This window comes from Artemia franciscana, chromosome 9 (genome assembly GCF_032884065.1).
Source record: "Artemia franciscana chromosome 9, ASM3288406v1, whole genome shotgun sequence".
In the NCBI taxonomy this organism is placed as follows: domain Eukaryota; kingdom Metazoa; phylum Arthropoda; class Branchiopoda; order Anostraca; family Artemiidae; genus Artemia; species Artemia franciscana.
In genome coordinates this window covers 14961124-14981887 of record NC_088871.1, presented here as the reverse complement: position 1 = coordinate 14981887, position 20764 = coordinate 14961124, and the positions used below count along the sequence as shown (strand labels likewise).

The window sequence follows — 20764 nt, the reverse complement described above, 5'->3', positions numbered from 1 at the left end:
AAAAGGTAATTGCCGAATCTATGTTATTTAGAAGTCACCCAAAAAGAAGTTCTTCTATTTACCCAAATCAATAGCCCCAAACTGCTTTCTACTCAATCTGACAAAATGATATGGTCCTTCGACTTTCTTAAGAAACTACAGTCAGGATACCAGGGAACGCAAATTGGCAAGATACTGAGTATCTGCCGAAACGTGGTAACAGATACCATGATACATTGAAAACTCCAACTAATAAACCTGATATTTCTTGGTCCACTGAAATAAAAAAGAAGCTTTATATTCAAATACAGTAAAAAATTAACTTAAAAAGAATAACTGACAGAACACTGCCATCAGTCGAGAGAGATCTGATCAATAGACAATTTGAAAAGAAGCTCCTGAATTTTAAATTTGATGAAAGCTTTCTTTTTGTCACTTAGTTTTTTAATATCTGCAGCAAGAACAAGACAAAACATCTCGTCTGGGTCTTGCTCCTTTCCAACAATACCGATCAGATCTCTCTCGAATTCTGACTTTGAACACTCTCCCTTTGAAGCTTTCTTTCTCTTCGGGGTGGGGGACCTGGGCTGAGCGAATGAGCACGACGATGTCCTGCCATTTGGGGATTCAAACAAGATGGGATTCGTTTCTTCCACATAGTCTAACTGGACCTGGCCACTGTCTTCATATATGACATTTTCTTCGGGTTCCTCTGTCTCTTGGATCTCTCCGCCTGACCCAACTTCAACCTTAAAAAAGTAAAATTACATCCAAATGACATATTTACCGATTAAGCTGATAACCGTTTTTCAGTCTGCTCTTAACTGTTCATGTTTGTCTTTAAAGTGGCAGTAGTACAGCAGACGCTAGCAAAAACATAAGACATAAAAAATACTTGAAAAAGATAAAGGCTTTCAATGACACAGCCACAAATACATTTAGGCTAATCCTGAAGTTTTTAGCCCCATTGATAACATCATTACGCGGTGTTGGAACGCGTGATATCATATTCCTTGTAGCATCAACAATCCCAAGAGAAGAAAGATCAATGGTATATTAATGAGTTTCAGGCTTTCAGTTTTGTAAATATATTCATCCTTCCATATATTCTGGATGCCTTCTTGCGGTTTCCATTGTTCTGCTCGTAGTTAACTACTATCCAGAAAGGGAATATTGTGTAATTGAATATAGCGGGTGAACTGGCAGTCAGAATTGAATTAAAATTGGACCAAAGATGTGTAATGGTCCATGGTCCAAATCAAGTTGTAAGATGAAGACCCTAGCTCAAACAAGAGCTAAGAGCTCATATGGCACTTGTGACGAAGCAAGAAGAGCTACAAGCTAAGAGCTCATTTGGTATGAGCTATAACAAAATTCTAAGAATCAATAGATTGATTTATAAGGAAAATCAGAGGCTTAGTACCGGTCAGGATTTAAAATAAGAGCCCTGAGTCATGATGTCCTTCAAAATATCAAAATTCATTAAGATCCGATCACCCACTCGTAAGTTAAAATACATAATTTTTCCTCTCCCTTTAGCCCCCCAGATGGTCGAATAGGGGAAAACGACTTTATCGAGTCAATTTGTTCAGCTCCCTGACACGCCTATCAATTTTCATTATCCTACCACGTCCAGAAGCACCAAACTCCCCAAATCACTAAACCCCCCCCCCAACTCCCCCAAAGAGAGTGAATCCAGTACGGTTATGTCAATCACGTATCAAAGACATTTGCTTATTCTATCCACCAAGCTTCATCATGATTCCTCCACTCCAAGTGTTTTAGTGTTTTCTAAGAACCCCCCCCCCCCGCCCCAACTTCTCCCAATTTCAAAAGATCTGGTCAGGATTTGAAATAAGAGCTCTGAAACATGAATTCCTTCTAAATATCAAACTTCATTAAGATCCGATCACCTATTCGTAAGACAAAAATAACCCAATTTTCACGTTTTCCAAGAATTTTGGTTTCCCCCTCGAACTCCCCCCAATGTCACAGGATCTGGTCGGAATTTAAAATTAGAGCTTTAAAGGACCAGATCCTTCTAAATATTAAATTTCATTAAGATCTGGTCACCCTTTTGTAAGTTAGAAATACTTCAATTTTCAAAATTACCCCCCCCCCCCAACTCCATCAAAGAGAGCAGATCCGGTCTGGTTATGTCACTCATGTATCTTAGACAGGTTTTTATTCTTCCCATCCAGTTTCATCCTGATCTCTCTGCTTAAAAGTATTTTCTAAGATTTCTGCCCCCCCCCCCCAATGACGCTGGATCTGGTTGAGATTTAAAATAAGAGATCTGAGTTACGAGGTCCTCCTAAATATGAAGTTTCATGAAGATCCGATCACTCCTTTGTAAGTTAAAAATACGTCATTTGATCTAATTTTTCATAATTATCCCCCCTCCCCAATAGAGCGGGTCCGTTCCAATTATGTAAATCACGTATCTAAGACTTCTGCTTATTTTTCCTAACAATTTTTATCCCAATCCCTCCAATCTAAGCGTTTTCCATGATTTTAGGTTCCCCCAACCCCAACCTCCCTCCAATGTCACCAGATCCGGTCGGGATTTAAAATAAGAGCTTTGAGACACGCTATCCTTCTAAATATCAAATTTCATTGAGATCTGATCACCCATTCGTAAGATAAAAGTACCTAACTCCTCCCCCCAATGTCACCAGATCCGGTCGGGATTTAAAATAACAGCTCTGAGACACGATATATTTCCAAACATCCAATTTCATTAAGATCTGATCAACCATTAGTAAGTCAAAAATACTTCAATTTTTTCTATTTTTATGGCACCAAGTGCCATAAAAAGGCAAAGAGGAGGGAGTTTTAAGAGTTGAAATAAAAAGGAGTTTCTTGCTTGGTATACCTCTTAAAAGCGTTGGCAGATTTATTAGAAAATAAAACCAGATATGCCTTGCATTGTGACACATTCAGTTATGATATGAAGACTAGCTCAAGTAGGGCAAGGAAAAGTCGGATTTAAACATTGAAAAAGTTTAAATATTGATTTAGTTTATTCTAACTTATGGAGTTGTAACTTTGATCAAGAATTTGAGAAAATATGCCCAACATGACACATAATTCCAAGTTCTGAGATGAATAACTCAAATAGGGCGAGGGGAAGGGTGTTTAAAGAGTTAAAAAAGTTGAGTTTTTTGCTATGTTTAGAATAATTAACCAGTGGAGTGATGGCTTTGAATAAAATTTAGATTCTGTGATTTAGATCCCAGGTCAAAAAGGGAGAGGGAGATATGGTTTTAAGTTTTGTTTGATAGCATAGTAGTGAATGGAGTGCCAGATTTAAATGAAACTTGAAACAAAGATGCCTGACACCATTAATAATATTAAACTCTGATATGAAGACCTTAAGTAAAATCAGGCAAACGCTGAGTCTTTCAGTGTGTTTGCATTACTTTTGAAAGGAGTATCAGATTTGAATGAAAGTTGGAAGAAAAATTCCTAGCAAAATGCCACTCCACTGGGTCCAGCTAGAACTTGCCACACTCGTTTAATCAGAAATAACTAAAACAATTTCTCCATGTTTATTATCATGGTAAGAAGTGTAAAGTAGGGCATAATTTTCTACCTTCACATCATATTTACTAATTAACAAACCGCTGAATTTACTTACCCTAATTGGTAACTCAAAGTTTGACTGTGTTGGTCTAAATGAAATATGGTCACTCAGGAAGATCATGTGGTTGTACCATTTCCAGGGCTTCTTCTCCTTCACTGCTGCTGATCCACTCTTTGTCAGCATCTGAGAGCGTTTCTCTCTCATATATCCGTCTCTTAGAGAACGCCACATTTTTTGACATTCTTGCACTGAAACAAATGATAAAGAATGTCAACTTTAGCAAAAGAAAACCAGCCATACTGCCAGGGGTAAGCTGGCTTTTGTATCATCCATGACACTTATTATTTGAATTACTTACATCCTTGTTAAATATATTTAAATCTTACACTATAACAAACATTTTCCACTAGTTTTTGTGCTATAAGTGTTGTGTATGCAACTTTTTCCTTTCTGCTTTTCAGCAGTTTTCAAGACTTATGATGAAGCAGGAAAGTGTTTCCAGGAATCTTACAAAAACCTGCCTCATGTACAAGGCACAAAAAGAGTATTTTGGGCTAATTCTGTGTACAGGGCAAATAGTAGATAGAAAACAAGGAACATGGGTAGGCCTACTTATAGGATAGAAATTAGATAAGGGAAAAATGAGATATTCTTTATATCTACTATTTAATTCCCTAAAATAGTAAGAACTAGAGCTAGGGCTCCTCTGAAGGAAACATATTAATACAAAAAAACTAGTGTCATAAAATTCCTTACTTTATGCTCCTTCCAAATATCATAGCTACTTTTCTAACAATATACCTCACCCCCTGAAGGTTCCAGGTAAGTTTTGTATTTCCCTAAGAAATATACAACTAAAAGAAAACAGTAAAATAGCAAGATTCTTATTTATGATATGCAACAAATTTTCTATTAAATAAATTATAAAATTTCCTTCATTTATTTAAATCCAATATCCAATAGCCTACATAAAAAAATAATAATATGCAATTCGATATAGGTCTAAAGGTTTTGATATGCCAAGAAACCCATTCACAAGAATAGAATTGATTTTGTAGATTTGCTACTTAAGGTTTACTATAGGGCAGAAATCAGTTAGGAGGAAAATCAAGTATATTATTAGATTATCTGTTCAGTTCTCTTTTCAAATAAAATAACCACTACCATTGCCATTAAACAACATACTATAGCATACCCTAGAATATGCTACTAACATTGCTGATTTTGTCAATTTGCTAGCTAAGATTTAATATAGGGCAGAAATCAGATAAGAGGAAAAACATGTATATTATCGCTTTATCTATTCTGTTCTCTTCTAAAATATAACAACAAATACCATTACAATTGAACAACAGCACCCTCTAAATGCAGCTAAGTATAGCTCCACACTAGGCATATACAAGGATTAACTGTTCATTTTACCAAATTAAGGCAATGTAACAAAGAAAAAAAAACATACACAAAACCTATGCATTTAATCTCTGGTTAGATCTGGCAGTTAGGGCCAGGGATGGATCTAGAAAAAAATCATGGGGGGGACTGGACCAAGTGCACCAATGTGATGGATATATCTTGCAATTGGAAAACCCTATGCCTAAGGAAAAATATGTTAACACAGAAAATTGACAATTTGAGTAACACTTGGAGACCAACTAATCAAAATAAATCTCTAGTGGAGTAGGTCAGGGTCCTGGTGCCAGAAGGCCATCAGCATTTGACATGGAGTATCTAAAGTTGGCAGTGGGGCCCACAACTTTCTTATGACAGCAATAGAGATCAAAGGTTGTCACTAGATTCAAGGGTTGAATTTTCTTTGACCATTAAATCTATAGCAAGACCTGGATGGCAGACCCTTTACTGGTATAGCCATTAAAAGCAGGTTAGGCTAGGAGCCGAATAGAAATGGTGGCAATCAACTGATGGTTTGAGGTTTCCTGGGACATCACTCCAAGATCCAGGTAAAGTTACAAATCTACCAATATCTAGTCTGAAGATGATCTGGTAAAATTCTAGTTGATTGACTTCTTGTTATTTCAGAAATTGGTTAGGTTAGGAAAATGAAACTTTTGGGGATGAATCTACAGACTAAAGTATGTCCCAGAAAGGTGTTTTGAAGTACCATGCTCTACTCCTTGTCACTCTAGAGAATTCACTTTCCTAACCTAATCACTTTCTAAGATAGCAAAAGTTATGTGAGATAAGCAAAAGTTTCTAAGATAGCAAAAGTTGTGAAGCTGAAAACACTTTTGTTGTACTTCATTCAAGCAGAAGATCTATTTTATAAGATTTCACTTTTATAACATACATATTTTCAAAGGTCAGGGCCCTCTAGAGGGAGAAGGAGTAGAGGTAGGTACTTCAAAATACCTTCCTGGGACATACTTTAGCCTGTAGACCCATCCCTGAAAGTTTCATTTTCCTAACCTAACTCATTTCCAAGATAGCAAGAAGTCAAATCAACTAGAATTCTACCAAATGTTGTTTTGTCAAATTTTCAATAGGCATAGAACTGTCATGTAAGCAAATTTAAGGGCTCTCTAGAGGGAGAAGGACTAGAGGTGGGTACTTTAAAATACCTTCTCCAGATATACATTAGCCTGTAGACCCATCCCTGAAAGTTTCATTTTCCTTACCTAACCCCTTTCTGAGATATCAAGAAGTCACTCAACTAGAATCTTACTAGTGTTTTGTACAAGAAAAGTAAAAGATGACTCACTTAGGGTTCCCCAATGATAATAGCCTACCAAGTATCTCAAGCTACGTATAATAGCAAGACTTGTTAAGGAAATAATTGTATCAATAACTAAGTGTTGATTATTGACTTACATGAATAATAATAATGACTATACAAGAATTTAACTAAAAGGTGGTAAAATATATGACAGATCTTATTGGTCTAAATATTCAAGACCTATAGACACAACTGCTTTCTAATCTCAATTCTTTGTGTTTCTGATTCTTAGCAGCAGCTTGGCAATGGAAAATCTCAGTTCTATTGGCCTACTAGATATGGTCTAGATAGGTCTGGAGACATTTAAATTTTATTTTCTCTACAGTTAGATTTAGATATAAGGGGATATACATTATGTTACAAATCTAAAGATCCCCCAATTTGCATGATCACTAGATTTTCAAAGGTCAAAGAAAATTTGATCCTTGAATCTAGTGAAGACCTTTGATCTTGATTGCCATCATAAGAAAGTCATGGACCCAACTTATTGTTAGGCATAGGCCTACCAAAGAGTATAGTAAATGCTAGATAAACCCTGTGTCTGACCTAGGCCATCCGAAATCAGGGTTTTGTTGTAGATTGCTAGTGACCCTTAGAAATTTGAACTAAATATAGCCTACAAAAAGTTAGTAGACATGCTTACCACTAACACCAACTTCCCCTGAGACCATTTCCCAGGCCTTTAACACAAGGTGTTTTTTGGAGTGATCATCTCATATTTTTTGAAAATAATATGGGCTGGCACCTAACAGCCATAATTAGTTTCTCAGTCACCACCTCCATTATTTTTTTTTTCTTTTTTAAATAAGAACAAGGCATGCGACTTGTCGCAAAAAGTTGAAATTATTGAACTCATGCGATTTGTCGTAGGATTCAAAATTATGAACGCATTTTTCATTGCAGCAAAACGTATGGTTTTGCTTCGTATGTCGCATGATTTTTGTCATTATCATCAATATCGCACGATTTTGCGCGAAATCGCAGCAGTGTGAACTAAGGGTTAGACGATTTCCTACTTAGTTTCTTGACCGACCGGTGCCATTTTGCAGGGTCACTGTTCAGAAGTGGCACCACTTTTTCGCGACCATACTTGGCTTTGATCTTTAATCTTTACACGAGTAAAGATTACTTCGCTCGCGGGTTTCGGCTTTTACTGCGGGGGTGATCCATCGTTTGTCGTATTCACTCAAAGTCACAGTTTTGTTGTGAATGAACAACAATATCAATATCAGGGTATGGTTATCGAAAACCCAATTGGTACTAGGGAAGTAGGGGGGAGGTAGAAGTCTTTGGTGTTTGTTAGGATAAGGTCTAGAGTATTGCCAGATGAATGGGAAGGGATGTCGACAATCTGCTTCAGAGAAAGGCTGGCAGTGTCAACTTTTTTCGTTGACACTAGCGGCGAGATAGACACGGGTATTTACACATCACCAAGATAACCTTATGATTCGGGTTAGTATATTCAAAGAGGAGTTTGTACATGTACATCGAGTCTTTTGTGATCTCTACTACTGCACGTGCTGAGAAATGAATTATATCCAGTAGTTTGTCCTGAGGCATGATCAAGGTTCCAGATTTCCGTCACAGCAAAAAAGCTGCGTTTTTGCCTCGAAGTAAAACTTCAAAATATTCCAGCTTGTTACAGAGAGATCGGCAATTTGCCAGAATGATGTTCAGCATAGTGAAATGGGATCTTGTCTGACTCGGGACAGTTGAATTTTCTTGGATGATGCACAGGAGGATTTCGTCAAAACGCTTTACCCTCGGAATTTCGGCTGTCTTGGTTAGCGGAATTTTTAGCTGTCTAGGTTAACGGAACTGAGCAGTGAGGATGTATTTTTACACGGGGGGGGGGGGGGTATACGTCTAGAATCAGAAAATCCATTGACACTGGTACAGACTATCCAAGGTCAAGTAGATTGTCTTTTTGGGATGTTAAAAGATAAACAGTAGCAAAAATTCGTTTAAGAAATGGGAAACATCAAAGTGCGCGGAGAGGTAGGTTTCCTTTTCTGTCACAGCAATACCTTCAGTTACTACTACAGCAGGAAAATTAAAGAAGTTGGAATCATAAAGAAAGGTGTGCGATTTATGCGTCCCAAAAATCTTTAATGGAGAGTATACGAATTTTAGCTAGTGCTTCATATTTATGCTGTGGTTATCCCAAAAGAGTACTCGAATATAAGCACCATGTCCTTGACCGGAATTGTAGTTTATGTATCAGCACTAGGTACTCTAAATAAATTATGCTCAATTGTGGAGGTGCTTCAGAGTTTCGTGTTTTTGGAAAAAGGAAGTGCAATCAAAATATACACATTACATATTGTTTAGAGATACAGTTCCCAGACGGTAGGTTACGGATCCTCAAGGGGGTTTCTTAGACTTTTAAGGGGTGTCACCAGTGAATTAGGATTGACTGAGAAGCGCTCGTCTGGAAATGTTGTTTCATTGCAATGGAACTCAAACCAATGTGACATGCAATAATTCTTCATCCCTAATGTAGTTTTCTCGTATTGCTTATAAGAACGCTTTAGATCTTTATGCGCAAAGAGCTGTTGCCATGGCCAATCAAGACACTTGGGACAATTAAAAGGCCATTCAGTACCAAGTCCCCAACTGTCACGACCAAGGTCTACGACAGTCTAGTACGACCAAAGTTTGGTGTGTGGGATGTTTGTCGTGTACCCAGTCACTACGATCGGTCAAGCAACTCTTGAATTAGTCAAGCAAAGGGTAATAAAGATGGGCCGCTTAACATTTAAAGGCCTCTATTAAGTATCTCATTCATCACATCTATAGAAGCTTTGAACTCGTCTCTCACTTATCTTCGCAAGCAGGGTTATGTGATTGCAGCTTGTAAGATCCGGAATAGTAGCAACATAATTTCTGAACTTTCTCGACTTGAAATAGCAAAAAGAGCTTGAGTTCGTTTTCATACACATTTCAAAAAGCAGCCAAACACCAAACTGGAAAACTAATTATTTACCGAAAGAGTCGTCAGCTCATGGAGCTCCCAATGAAAGTATAGCGGCCTCTACCAGTGAAGATGCCGTCAAATCGTCAGTGGACAGAGAGTGGTTCTATAAACCACGGGGCACTACTTGGGACAGGACAGGCGAGTCAGCTCAATACCATCATTGTAAATGGCGAATACGAGATTTATCCTACAGTCGAGATTTACCCTACGCTTAAAATACTGAACAATTATATATTGTTTTTCATTAGTATAAAGAAAGCCTTTCTCTTAAGACTTCTTTCTTTCAATTGCTGCTCTTTTTAAGTTGTATATTTAGTTGGACATCATCACTCTCCACCAACAAGGCTTGCTTTCCCTTTGATGAAAACACAAATCCATTTTGTGGAAAAACACAAATCCACGTCCATCGAAATTTTCCCGCGTATACAAAAAAACGTACTAAGAACTCAAGAGAATAACTAACTGTAAGAAAAAAACCGTGTAAGAAAACTGATTAATTCTGTGGCGTTTATTAGCAATCCGTGGAATTTCGCTGACTATTTTGCAGCAGTAATAAAAGTTCAAGAGCAACAAATGAATTGAAGCTCATATAAAACAAGGAAAGGGTAAAGGCGATTTTTTTCGCACCATTCCTATGATTTTAAGGCAGATTTGTCCTTCTTTTCGCAAATTCAGTGGGCAGCTTGAATAGCGTTTTTCGGCAAAACGCTTCATGTACGACCTACGGGTAAGAGGAGTATGAATGCCATAAGAATTTGGTATGAAAAGAAGATCGATCAGAAAGAAAAAGAGAAAAGTATCTAAGGGTGTGAGGACTGTCACCATAGACCTAAAGCAAAATTAAACAGGCACAAGAAAGAGAACATCAAATTCAACATCAAGCAATAGATTCTGGTAAAAAAATCACTTGGAAAAAAAAATATTGCAAAACCTCAGCGCTCCTACAAAACCCAGAATGTCGGAATTAACAGTTTGATCGTCCCTAGTGGACGGGAACTAGCTGATAAACGGTTTACCTGGATCATTAAAAAAATAAATCTAAAATAAAATTGGTTACCTTTAAAGGAGTGAAAATGAAATCTGATTGTGGAAATTTACATAGCCATTTGTTTCTTAATTTATGAGGAAAAAACTGGAATTCAATTACTGATGGGAAAGTATCCATATACGGGTATGCGGTTTTTGTAGTAGCTGATGCAAAGTTTTAATAAAAAGACATGGCTGAAAAATCAGTAAAAGAATAAGCTACAACATATAACATCAAACAGCTTATGAAGATGTAGCTTTCCTTTGAAGATGTAGTTGTCAAATTCAACTAATTATTTCGCTTATTTTCATGGTTAAACGTGGCAACACTGACAAAAACGTACCAATGTCCTAAAATTTAAATTTCTGAAAAAACAAAAGAAAGGTCTTTTGATTATGATTTTCAGAGAAAAATGGACCTAATTTGTGTTCAACAGGGGACAAAAAATGCTTTGCTATCCTTGATAATTTAATAAAAACAAGTTTTTTCAACTGAGCAATGAGCAACATTATAACGAACAGAAATCATTACGTATATAAGGGGGTTCACCCCCTCGTCAAAACCTCGCGCTTAATGATGCTCCTTACTTCCAGTTGAAAAAACTATTTTTTTTATTTGTTTCTGATCGTTTTTTTTAATAATGCCGAGAAATCCACCCCCCCTTCATGGAAAATTCTCTTCCCCCACAGGAAGATCCTCCCACGTTACCCCCATCCTCCCCCCAGAAAATGTCTGTATATTTCCCAATGACCAACACTCTATGTAAACAATAGACAAAGTTCATAACTTTCAGCCCTTCCTGGAGACTGTGGGGGATTAAATCATCCTCAAAGAAATAGTTTTTAGATTTTTCAACTATGCTTACCAAATTGGCTATATCAGAATTTTTATCAGGTGACTTTGGGGGGAAAATGAGCGCAGGAGGGGGCATAGCTGCCCTCCAATTTTTTGGTCAGTTAAAATGCGCATTATAGCTTTCAATTTCCGTTATAATGAGCCCTCGCGCGATATTCTAGAACCACTGGGTCGATACAATCACCACTGAAAAAAACAACAACAAAACAACAAATAAACACGCATCCGTGATCTTTCTTCTGGCGAAAAAATACAACATTCCACATTTTTGCAGATATGAGCCTAAAACGTCTACGGAATGGTTCTAATATATGTTAAATCTAATGATGTGATTGTCATTAAGATTCTATGATATTTAGGGGGTGTTTCCCCCTTTTTTTCGAAAATAAGCCACATTTTCTCAGAATCGTAGCTTTTGATGGGTAAGACTAAACTTTATGAAACATATATTTGAAATCAGCATAAAAATCCAATTTTTTTTATATGTCTATTGGTATCAAAATTCCGTTTTTTCTAGATTTTTGGTTACTATTGAGCCGGGTCGCTCCTTACTTACAGTTCGTAACCACGAACTATTAGAAATGCCATCAAGAATACGAAAACACTGTGAATAAAACTGAATTAGGTATGAATAAAAAGAAATCCGTTGTCCGCAAAAGAGCAGGACTTCAAATCTCGTATTTGGGGGATCCCAAAAGGTGATACAAAATAAATGTTGTCAGCCCTATTCCAGAACACGGGAAGAAAATTATAAAACAGAAATTAAACGTCGTTTTATTTCATTTTAACACAGAATAGAGCGGTAGTAGCTCAAAAAATATTTAGGCTTTAATTGACATGGCCTTTAAATCTGAAATACATTTACTGAGCATTAGACGCTCCTGCTCAGGGGTTATTGATTTCATTACATTTCTAACAATCCAGTCAACCATGTTTTTCTGTTTAATTTGACGTTGAGCTCGTTCGGTTTCAAGGTGGTAGTCAAGACGCTTCTTGATCTGCAAAATAGATAATGTGTATAATTTGGGAGTAGCAAGGGATTTTATTGAGTGAGGGTTCCCACCACCTCATGTCTTTGGAAAAGAAAAAAGAAAAATGGGCAAACAATTCTGCAACACGAAGCGATACAATGAGTAAGTTGTAACAGGCTTGACATGATAAAAAAAAACGTTGACAAGAAAAATAAATTCAAACGAGGGACAATAATCCCATCCCCAACTCAAATATTTTTTTTATATGACGTCTATAAATCTAGTCTTTTTAAGAAAACCTCGGAAACCGCCTTAACAACTCCAAAATCTTATGACTCACTCCTAGAAATTTGTGGATTTCTTACCCCCCTTAAAAAATAAAAAAAAATATTAAAAACAGACAGCATATCGAAGTCGAAACATCAGTATAGAGGACAGAGAACAAACAATCTTGCAAAAGGTTTCTGAATCTTTTCTTCAGGTTTTCATAGCTATTTACTGCGAAAACCTAAAAAATAGTTGAGACCAAGTTGAATTTCCTTTACAACTAATTTCCATCAAATAACCCGGCAACTTCAAACTTACCATGCTTGAATGAAGATAAATTTACGTAAGGTATTATAGGTTTCAACTTATTGCTATGTTTACTCCGCAAGGTGCGATGAGAGCAAGACAAAATAAGGGGCTGAGACTCGGAGGGAGTTTTTTTTTTTAGCTTTATTGTACTTTTCGGATAATGTTGTGTAAAAATATATGCGAAAGAACATCCAAATAAGATGGGAGTTTCTTCTCTGAGTAATAAAAACTATATATAAAACTGTACTCTTAATTCTGCTCTAAAAGTACGAGGAATAGAATTTGAGTAAATGACAGAGAAATAGATCAAAACTGGCATTTTGAAGGACTATGGATCCGCCCCATCATCCAAATCTCTGGATATTTGGGATCTTTCCTATAATATCCTAGATCTTTCTTAGAATTCGTTTACATTGTTTTCTTTTCAATTAGATTTGTATCCCCCTGAAATTAAGCCTCCCTCCCCCTCAAAATTTATTGCGTTCACATATAAACATGCATATACGGGGCCACTACCCCTTCCTTAATATATAGATACTATGATTCCCCACAACGTACTTTTTCATATAATCATTGTTTTTTTTACCCCTTTCTAAATTCCTACATACGTACCTGATACACATAAGAGTTATAAACAATAGTTAATAATAGCAGCGCTGACAAAACTTGATGTAACAAGATGTTTCTATGCTGCAAATATGACCTAAAAGCAGTAAAATACAATTTTGTTTTCTTGTGATCTTTTATTTCAAACTCCAGACCCTCCAAATTCAGATATTTCTTTTTAAATTCATTGATATCTTCACATTGTTCCATCAAACATAATTAAGCCTAATCAAGTGCTATAAAACATTTTCGAACTAGGCGTGGCTTCTTGAGAACACTAAAACTTGACTAATACTTGAACTAAAACTAATACTTGAGAACAGTTCAGTTAATCCTTTCTTCTGGGTTAAACACTATGATGCTAAAACTAGTACTTCACTACAAAGAAAAAATTATTATTTATGAGATTTGTAGTGACAAGTCCAGTTTAACTGCATCCCAACCACCTTCCCTCTCCTCTAAACTCTGAATCTAACCCTAGGCTTTATACAGAATTTTCCAAGTTGTTTTTTCAATTAGCGATATTTGTCGTTATGAACGAACTGTTGATGAGATATAAGTAAAAAATAAATTAATATGCAGTTGTATAAACTGTTGTATATAGCTTACGTCTATATCTTGGGAATAGAAAGGACAAGGGGACTGGGTGAAAATTAAATTGTCTATCCCATGGGTAGCAATTTTTACAGTGAATACTTTATTTCTCTTTCAAAAAACATCACAATAACAAAATTTTTACTTTACCACATTCATAATTATTTGTATTTATTAAATAAATCATGGTAAAGAACTCTAAGCAAGGAGCCATGCAGCTCAATAGTAACCAAAACTCAAAAAATGACGATTTTTATATCAATAGATATACTAAAAGAATAAGCTTATTATACCGGTTCCAAATACATAAGATTCATTAAGTTTAGTGTTATCCATCCAAGGCTACCAGCCTCGGAAAATTCGCCTGATTTTGAAAAGGGAAGGACCCCCTCCAAAAAAAAGTCAAAGAACCTTAATGGAAATCCGACCATCTGATTCAGCATATCAGAAAACCCCACCGTAGAGGTTTCATGCTCCTATCTGAAAAAATATGGAATTTTGTGTTTTTTGCCAGAAGAAAGATCATGGATGTGTGTTTATTTGATTTTACTTTCCAAGGGTCAATCGTATGGACCAAATGGTCTTAGAATATCGAAAGAGGGGTAATTGGAACGGAAATTAAAAGTTCTAGTGCTTTTTTAAGGGACCAAAAATATTGGAGGGCAACTAGGCCCCCTCCCACGCAACACTTTTTCCCAAAATCGTTCGATCACAATTATGAGATTGCCATATTGTCCAGCATAGTTGAAAGGCAAAATAACTATGCCTTTTGAGATAACATGACACCCACTGCCCCTGGGTAAAGGTCTTTTAAGGTTTGAAGATTTGCCTATTGTTTACGTATAGTATTTGTTTTTGAGAAGTAAGAATACATTTTTTGAGTAGCAGAGAGGAGGGGTTGAATTTTCAGCTGGGGGGGATTTTCCAAAGGGGGAATTTTCCTTAGAAAGAGAAGTTTCTCTGGGGGGGGGGGGGGTAATATTTAAAGGAAAATTTACACTAGGAGCATTTACCAGAATTCCTATACGATTTTTTTTTATTACTCTTACTTTCTCTTTTCCGGCTCAATTTTACGCTTGAAGATGTTAGACTGGGGTGAATTTTCACCGGGAATGATTTTTTTAGAGGATCTTTCTATGGAGAGGGTTGGGGGGTTTCCGTAGAGGTAGAGCCAGATTTCATGGCATCATTTAAAAAACGATAAGGAATTCAATAATATAAGGAATTCACCTGAAAGTAAGGAGCAATATTAAAACTTAAAACCAACAGAAATTATTGCGCATGTGAGGAGGGTTTCCCCCTCATCAAAACCCATCTCTTTCCGGTAAAGTTGGAATTTTGCTTCAATTATTTAAGAATGACTCCTGAAACCCGAAGGTCGTTTAATTAAAACAATAAGAAGCTTTTTTAAAAGTACTAAAAAAGTTTAGCTTGAAGAGCGAGGCGTTGAGGAGGGGAATATCCCTCTCATACACGTAACAATTTCTGTTCCTTTTAAGTTTTAATGTTGCTCCTTTAATGCTCCTCCTTTCAGTTGAAAAAGACCTTTATTTTATTTAATCTAATTTAAGATCGCTTCCAGTTTAACTGCATTCTTAATTTTGATGGTTTGTACCATTTTTTTGATTTTTTGTAATCTAAAGTTGGTTCATAATGCCAAATAATGATAACAATAATAAAAAAAATCTTACCGAATCAGGCAAACTAATTATACAGCGTGGGACTATATCCCGATTTTAGGGAGAAGAGACTGGGGTACAGTAAGCTGGAAGGGACTGTGAACATTTAATAAAACATAAATTTTCAGAATATAATGAAGGAAAAGCTTCACTACTGTACTATTTCCTTCAGAAGAGTGGCTGATCTGAACTGTTTTTATTTATTCATTTTTTTTCTAAAAAAATACCTAAACGAAAAAATAATGAATATTACAGAAGCAATTTTTTTCGATTTGAGGACGTCGTACAGGGGTGGGGTTAGAATTGTTTTACTACAACTCAGGTCATGACTTTAAGCGGCCCTATGTATACATCTCTCACCTCGTTATTAACATGGTGGAGACGAGCTCTGTATGCGGCTTCCAATTGAAATTGTACATTTTCCCTTTTGGCTTGGAAAAGCATAATTTGGGCTTCAGCACTTTTCTGTGCCCTTTCTTCTAAAGTTATGGCCTCTTCAAAACCAATTTTGGAGGAATCTTGATATTCTTTGAAACTTTGCTCAATTTCCTGAAATAAAATTATGCATAATTTGTAATCTCATGTGTAATTTAAAAGGATAGAGCCCTTTTAAACAATAGGTCAAATGCAATCAAACATATCTCTTTTCAGTCCTTCCTATAAAACAATCCATACAAACCATTACTTTTTACATATTTGAAACGTAGTTCCGGATGAGGAGGAGCTAAAATGAGGAAGATAATGAGCATCATTTGCTCAGCACAAAAAGTAAATATATTCCTGAAAAAAGTTCGCTATACAAAAAAAAATCGACTAGCCATTTGTGGCTGAACGGTTTAAATTTGGGCTGAGATTACTTGAAATGTGTAACCCTGAGAAGGGGGAGGGGGGACAGGCAAGCCTTCCCGAAACCTTAGAACCAATCAGAAGTTACTTATGAACCCTCTCAATTTTCTTAATATAAACATTCTTCATGTGCCTAAAATATTAAGATCATTGATGATTTTCATTTTCATTATTATAAACGCCCAGGAAATAATTTTACCTGTCATGAACATGACAGGAAATAAACCGACCAGTTATAAATCATATTGTGGTATCTACAGACTTCGTAACCCTAAGATTTTTCTAAGCGTTCCTTAATCTAAATCCGGAATGTTTCTTAGTTATTTATAAGCAAAGAAAATGAAAATTCAGGAGGTGTTTGTGTTTGATTAAACAAAATTAGGACTGGAATTCCAATTTTCCAAACAGAAACTTACAATTTCATTTTTATAGAACAAATTTTACAAACACTAAATTATTTGCCAGGACTTACTTATCTGGCAAAACAGACAAGTTTACTAAAGCCTATATGACCAGGACTACTAACTAAACAAAATCCTCAAAAAATACATTCTATGTCTCCCAATCCTTAGGGTGAAATGTTTTAGGTACGGTGATAGATAAACATTCATTATCAAATCAACCACAGGCTTTATCTTTAGCTTTACCTTATAGTCTGGCTCTTAAGTTACACTTTCTCCTTGTTGCAAAGAGCTGTTTTTGAGAAGTGTTTTTCCCTTAGTTGCAAAGTGTTGACTTTTGTCAGTGCTACTCCAAACATTTATAATTTCAAATTATACTGAGTTGCTTTTTGCAACTTGAAGAAATTTTATAACTTACGTTGGCAATAATTTGTTTTGTTACTTAAAGTTGCTAATTGTAAATAGTTTGAAACACAATGGTCAAATAAACAAGAGCACTCTATTTCGTGGCTTTTGATAAGTTTTTGGTCTTAATTCTATCGGATTGACTCTATTCTAGAAAAGTTCTCAGAAAATACCCTAAAAATCAATTAAAAACTGGCTACTAGAGCATAAAAATATTCTATTTTAAAAACTAGGATACACTTTCCAGATATTTTTTTTGTGAAAGGCCTACTCATACAGGTTATATACGAGTTTAATGATTCCCAAAGAATAACTAGTTCCTAAAAACATAGGTTTCCTATACAGAAAATTCCAATACAGATAAAACTAAGAATTTGAAAATTAAAATTGAGTTATTATTTGAATGTAAAAGAGGGACTACTGCGTTTTTAAAGACTAACTGCAGCTAGTCTTTAAAAATTAGTCTTAAAATTAGAAGGCACTTTTTCTGTTTTTGAGCAAATCATATAGAACAAAGACTTTGACATGTCCAAATGTTTCTATACTTAAGTGCTGAACCTTAAACACATAAACATTTTCTGTTGGACATAATAATTTTTTTCTAAGGAATTCTAGAAACTTTTCTTCCTTGTATATTCATCTTGTTTATTTTCTTCTTTTTTCTTTATACTAAGGCTTGCAGCACTATATACTTTATAGTGTCTGAGCTGCAGCTAGTCTTTTACCACGCAGTTTTACATTCTAAATAACTCAGTTTTAATATATAGTGCTGCAAGCCTTAGTATAAAGAAAAAAGAAGAAAATAAATAAGACGAATACACAAGGAACAAAAGTTTCTAGAATTCCTTAGAGAAAGGATTATGTTCAACAGAAAATGTCTATGTGTTTAAAGTTCAGCATTTAAGTATAGAAACATTTGGATATGTTAAGGTCCTTGTTCTATTATGATTTACTCAAAAACAGAAAAAGTTCCTTCTCATTTTTAAAAATATATAGATTCCTGCATATCTTAATGGGAAATCAATTATGTACATTTCTTAATGGGGAACCAGTTGAGACAGTCGAGGAGTTTAAAAATCTCAGTCATTTATAGATGCTAAAACTGACACTTCTAGTAAGACTAGGCAGCATTAGCAAACCTTCTTCCATCTTTTGCCAGTTCTGCAAACCACTAAGAAAAAGAAGGGAAGTCAACCTCGTAACAAAATTCAACCCTGTGACATCACGGTAGATAATGTGCTTGAAAATACAGGACCCAGGGATCGATCCTTACTCTGGCAATGTTAGGCGACAAGGTTGCTACTTGTCCCTGTAAAAAAAAGACCCAGCAACTGAAACGGTCGTCTCGACACCCTATGCACCAGCAATACCTCTGAAGGATCTTTATTTATTATATTAACAAAGCTTGAAACATACTTAGCATGTGTGCGTTCAATTTTATTACATGGTTGTGAGACTTCACCGCTCAAGACACAGGAACAGCTTCAGGTTGGCACTCTTGAGAGCAAATAGCTACGGAACATTAGCAACATAAGGATGCCCCAAAGAATCAGCAACCAACGTTTTTTCTCTCTATTGTTAAAGGAGACAAAACGAGTTGCCTCCCTGTCTCCTTTGTATAAGATTTATGTATATCGTTTCTTGTTTAATAAATTCAAGTCAAGTCAAACTACTGATAAAAATATGCATCCAAAATTTGACATTTTCACTTTGATCAAGAAAAGAAGTCTCAAATGGCTAGGCCACGTAATGAGACAACCGGAAGAAACCCTGAGACGCCAGGTACTGCTAGTAGCCCTTCCTCCTCCTTTTTTCATAAAAAACAGGTCAAAGGAAATGTTGGCATAACGTCGTCAAAGAAGATGCCAGGTGGTTTGGCGCTTTCCGGAAGCATAGTCACAGATGCGAAAAGGCGTGGCTGAAGTTTATTTGACCATACATGGAGTACAGAGTTTAGTAAAAGCATTTGGTCCAGCAGATTCTTGATGCTGAGTTGGGCTGAACAAGTTGGGGCTCAAGGCAAGTGAGTAAATTAGGGAAACGAGCCGATCACTCATGGCACATGGAAGCCATCCCCAATTTTTTCCAAGAGCAGGGTCATTATTACAGACTTTGTTTTGTTTTTTACAACATAATGTACTACAGGGATGGTCCAGTATTCAAAAATTATGTCTAAATGGAATGCCTAAACGCTACAAACACTAATGATAAGGCACAATGTTGATGAGTTTCGACTACAAAGACAGGGCTTTGACCCTGTCTTTGTAGTCATTTTAGACGCACATACAGTGTGTATGTATGTGATAGAAAAGTATATCAGTCTTGCGACAGTGTGTATATGATAGACAAGGATATCAGGCCTCTCAACAAAGAGAGTATTGATAGACAAGGATATATAAAATACGACAGGGTTGTGACTTCAACACGACTGGCAGAGGCCAACCAAATTTTAATAATGCTACCCATTGATACCATTTACTATTTTTAAAGCATGCTTCGAAAATAAATTTTATTTATAATATTATTTTCCTACACAATTATCTTAATTAACTGCACCATTTTTTTCCAGAATATTTTTGAGGAAGAAGTAAAATTCCCAGAAACGAAATTCAAAATCATACAAACATGAAATGTACTAACAACTGCCGAACTTTTTACACGGTGATTTTTTATTTCCCAAAAGCCAACTTAATTTGATTTAGCTTAATTTAATGGCTTAGTAGAACAATTAATCCTTGCAGTTTAACTTAAGTCTTAAACTTAAAAAAAGAAGTGAATAGCAAACATAATGGCAAATATCATGATATGATAAACAAAAAAAATAGCATCTTGCAGAGATCCTTTAAGTAAGGAATAGGCCTAGCAAGTGAATAATACTTACCCCAATACCTTTGTCAGCATAGTCGGCAATTTGCTTACCAAACTTTTTAACACCATAGGTTCCCATAATGGCAATAGCAACACCAGTATAAAACTCGTGTTCAACAACATAGATTTCCTTTGAAAGAAGAAAAGTTAATGCACCAGCACCAAGAACATACGGCCCTGAAACACAGAGGAAAAAAAGTGGTTAAACAGCTTTTTAAACACACAAAGTACCAAGGACAGTGAAAATAGAATCTGATTATTTCAATTAGTAAAGTAGAAACTTGAAAAGTTTCTCAAAAAACCACGAGCTCAATTTTTTATATAAAAAAAAAAAAATTTCATATGCAGTTAAAAAGCTTTTACTAGAAGAAAACCCCAAATTAGACAGAAAGAGGAATGGGTGATGTGGCTAACAGCAGAATTAAGCTAAAAAATATAGCACCAAAGGGCTTAAGAAAGTACAGGTTTCCTTTAAAAGTTTTGGGAATCAACAAACAGTTGATGTTGGAATTTTTACAGATGAAAAACGCTACCAAATTTAGCTAACCAGTTTTATGTATATATTTTTATAATTTAACTCAGCAACACTAACAGAAATATGAAACTGCCACAAAAATTTTGAAGTTTTGTAAGAATCAAAAGATGGGAAATTGTGGTTTAGAG

General features: G+C 35.7%; 2 protein-coding genes across 2 annotated transcripts in view; both read right to left on the bottom strand.

The window, feature by feature from the left end:
- Positions 1-261: 261 nt before the first annotated feature.
- LOC136031046 (uncharacterized) lies at positions 262-7276 on the bottom strand. The gene is made up of 3 exons (XM_065710246.1): positions 6940-7276; positions 3620-3813; positions 262-728 (listed from the first exon to the last, which is right to left on the bottom strand). The coding sequence occupies exons 1-3, from the start codon at positions 6965-6967 to the stop codon at positions 333-335; spliced, it is 618 nt and encodes a 205-aa protein (XP_065566318.1). The 5' UTR covers positions 6968-7276; the 3' UTR covers positions 262-332.
- Positions 7277-11903: 4627 nt separating this feature from the next.
- Positions 11904-20764, bottom strand: part of LOC136031045 (ATP synthase subunit b, mitochondrial-like) — a 31151-nt gene continuing 22290 nt past the window's right edge. The window contains exons 3-5 of the mRNA XM_065710245.1: positions 20115-20278; positions 15942-16130; positions 11904-12153 (exon numbers count right to left, since the gene is read on the bottom strand). Coding sequence (XP_065566317.1) covers positions 11977-12153; positions 15942-16130; positions 20115-20278 — 530 coding nt within the window. The 3' untranslated portion in view covers positions 11904-11976. The remainder of the gene's footprint in view (positions 12154-15941; positions 16131-20114; positions 20279-20764) is intronic.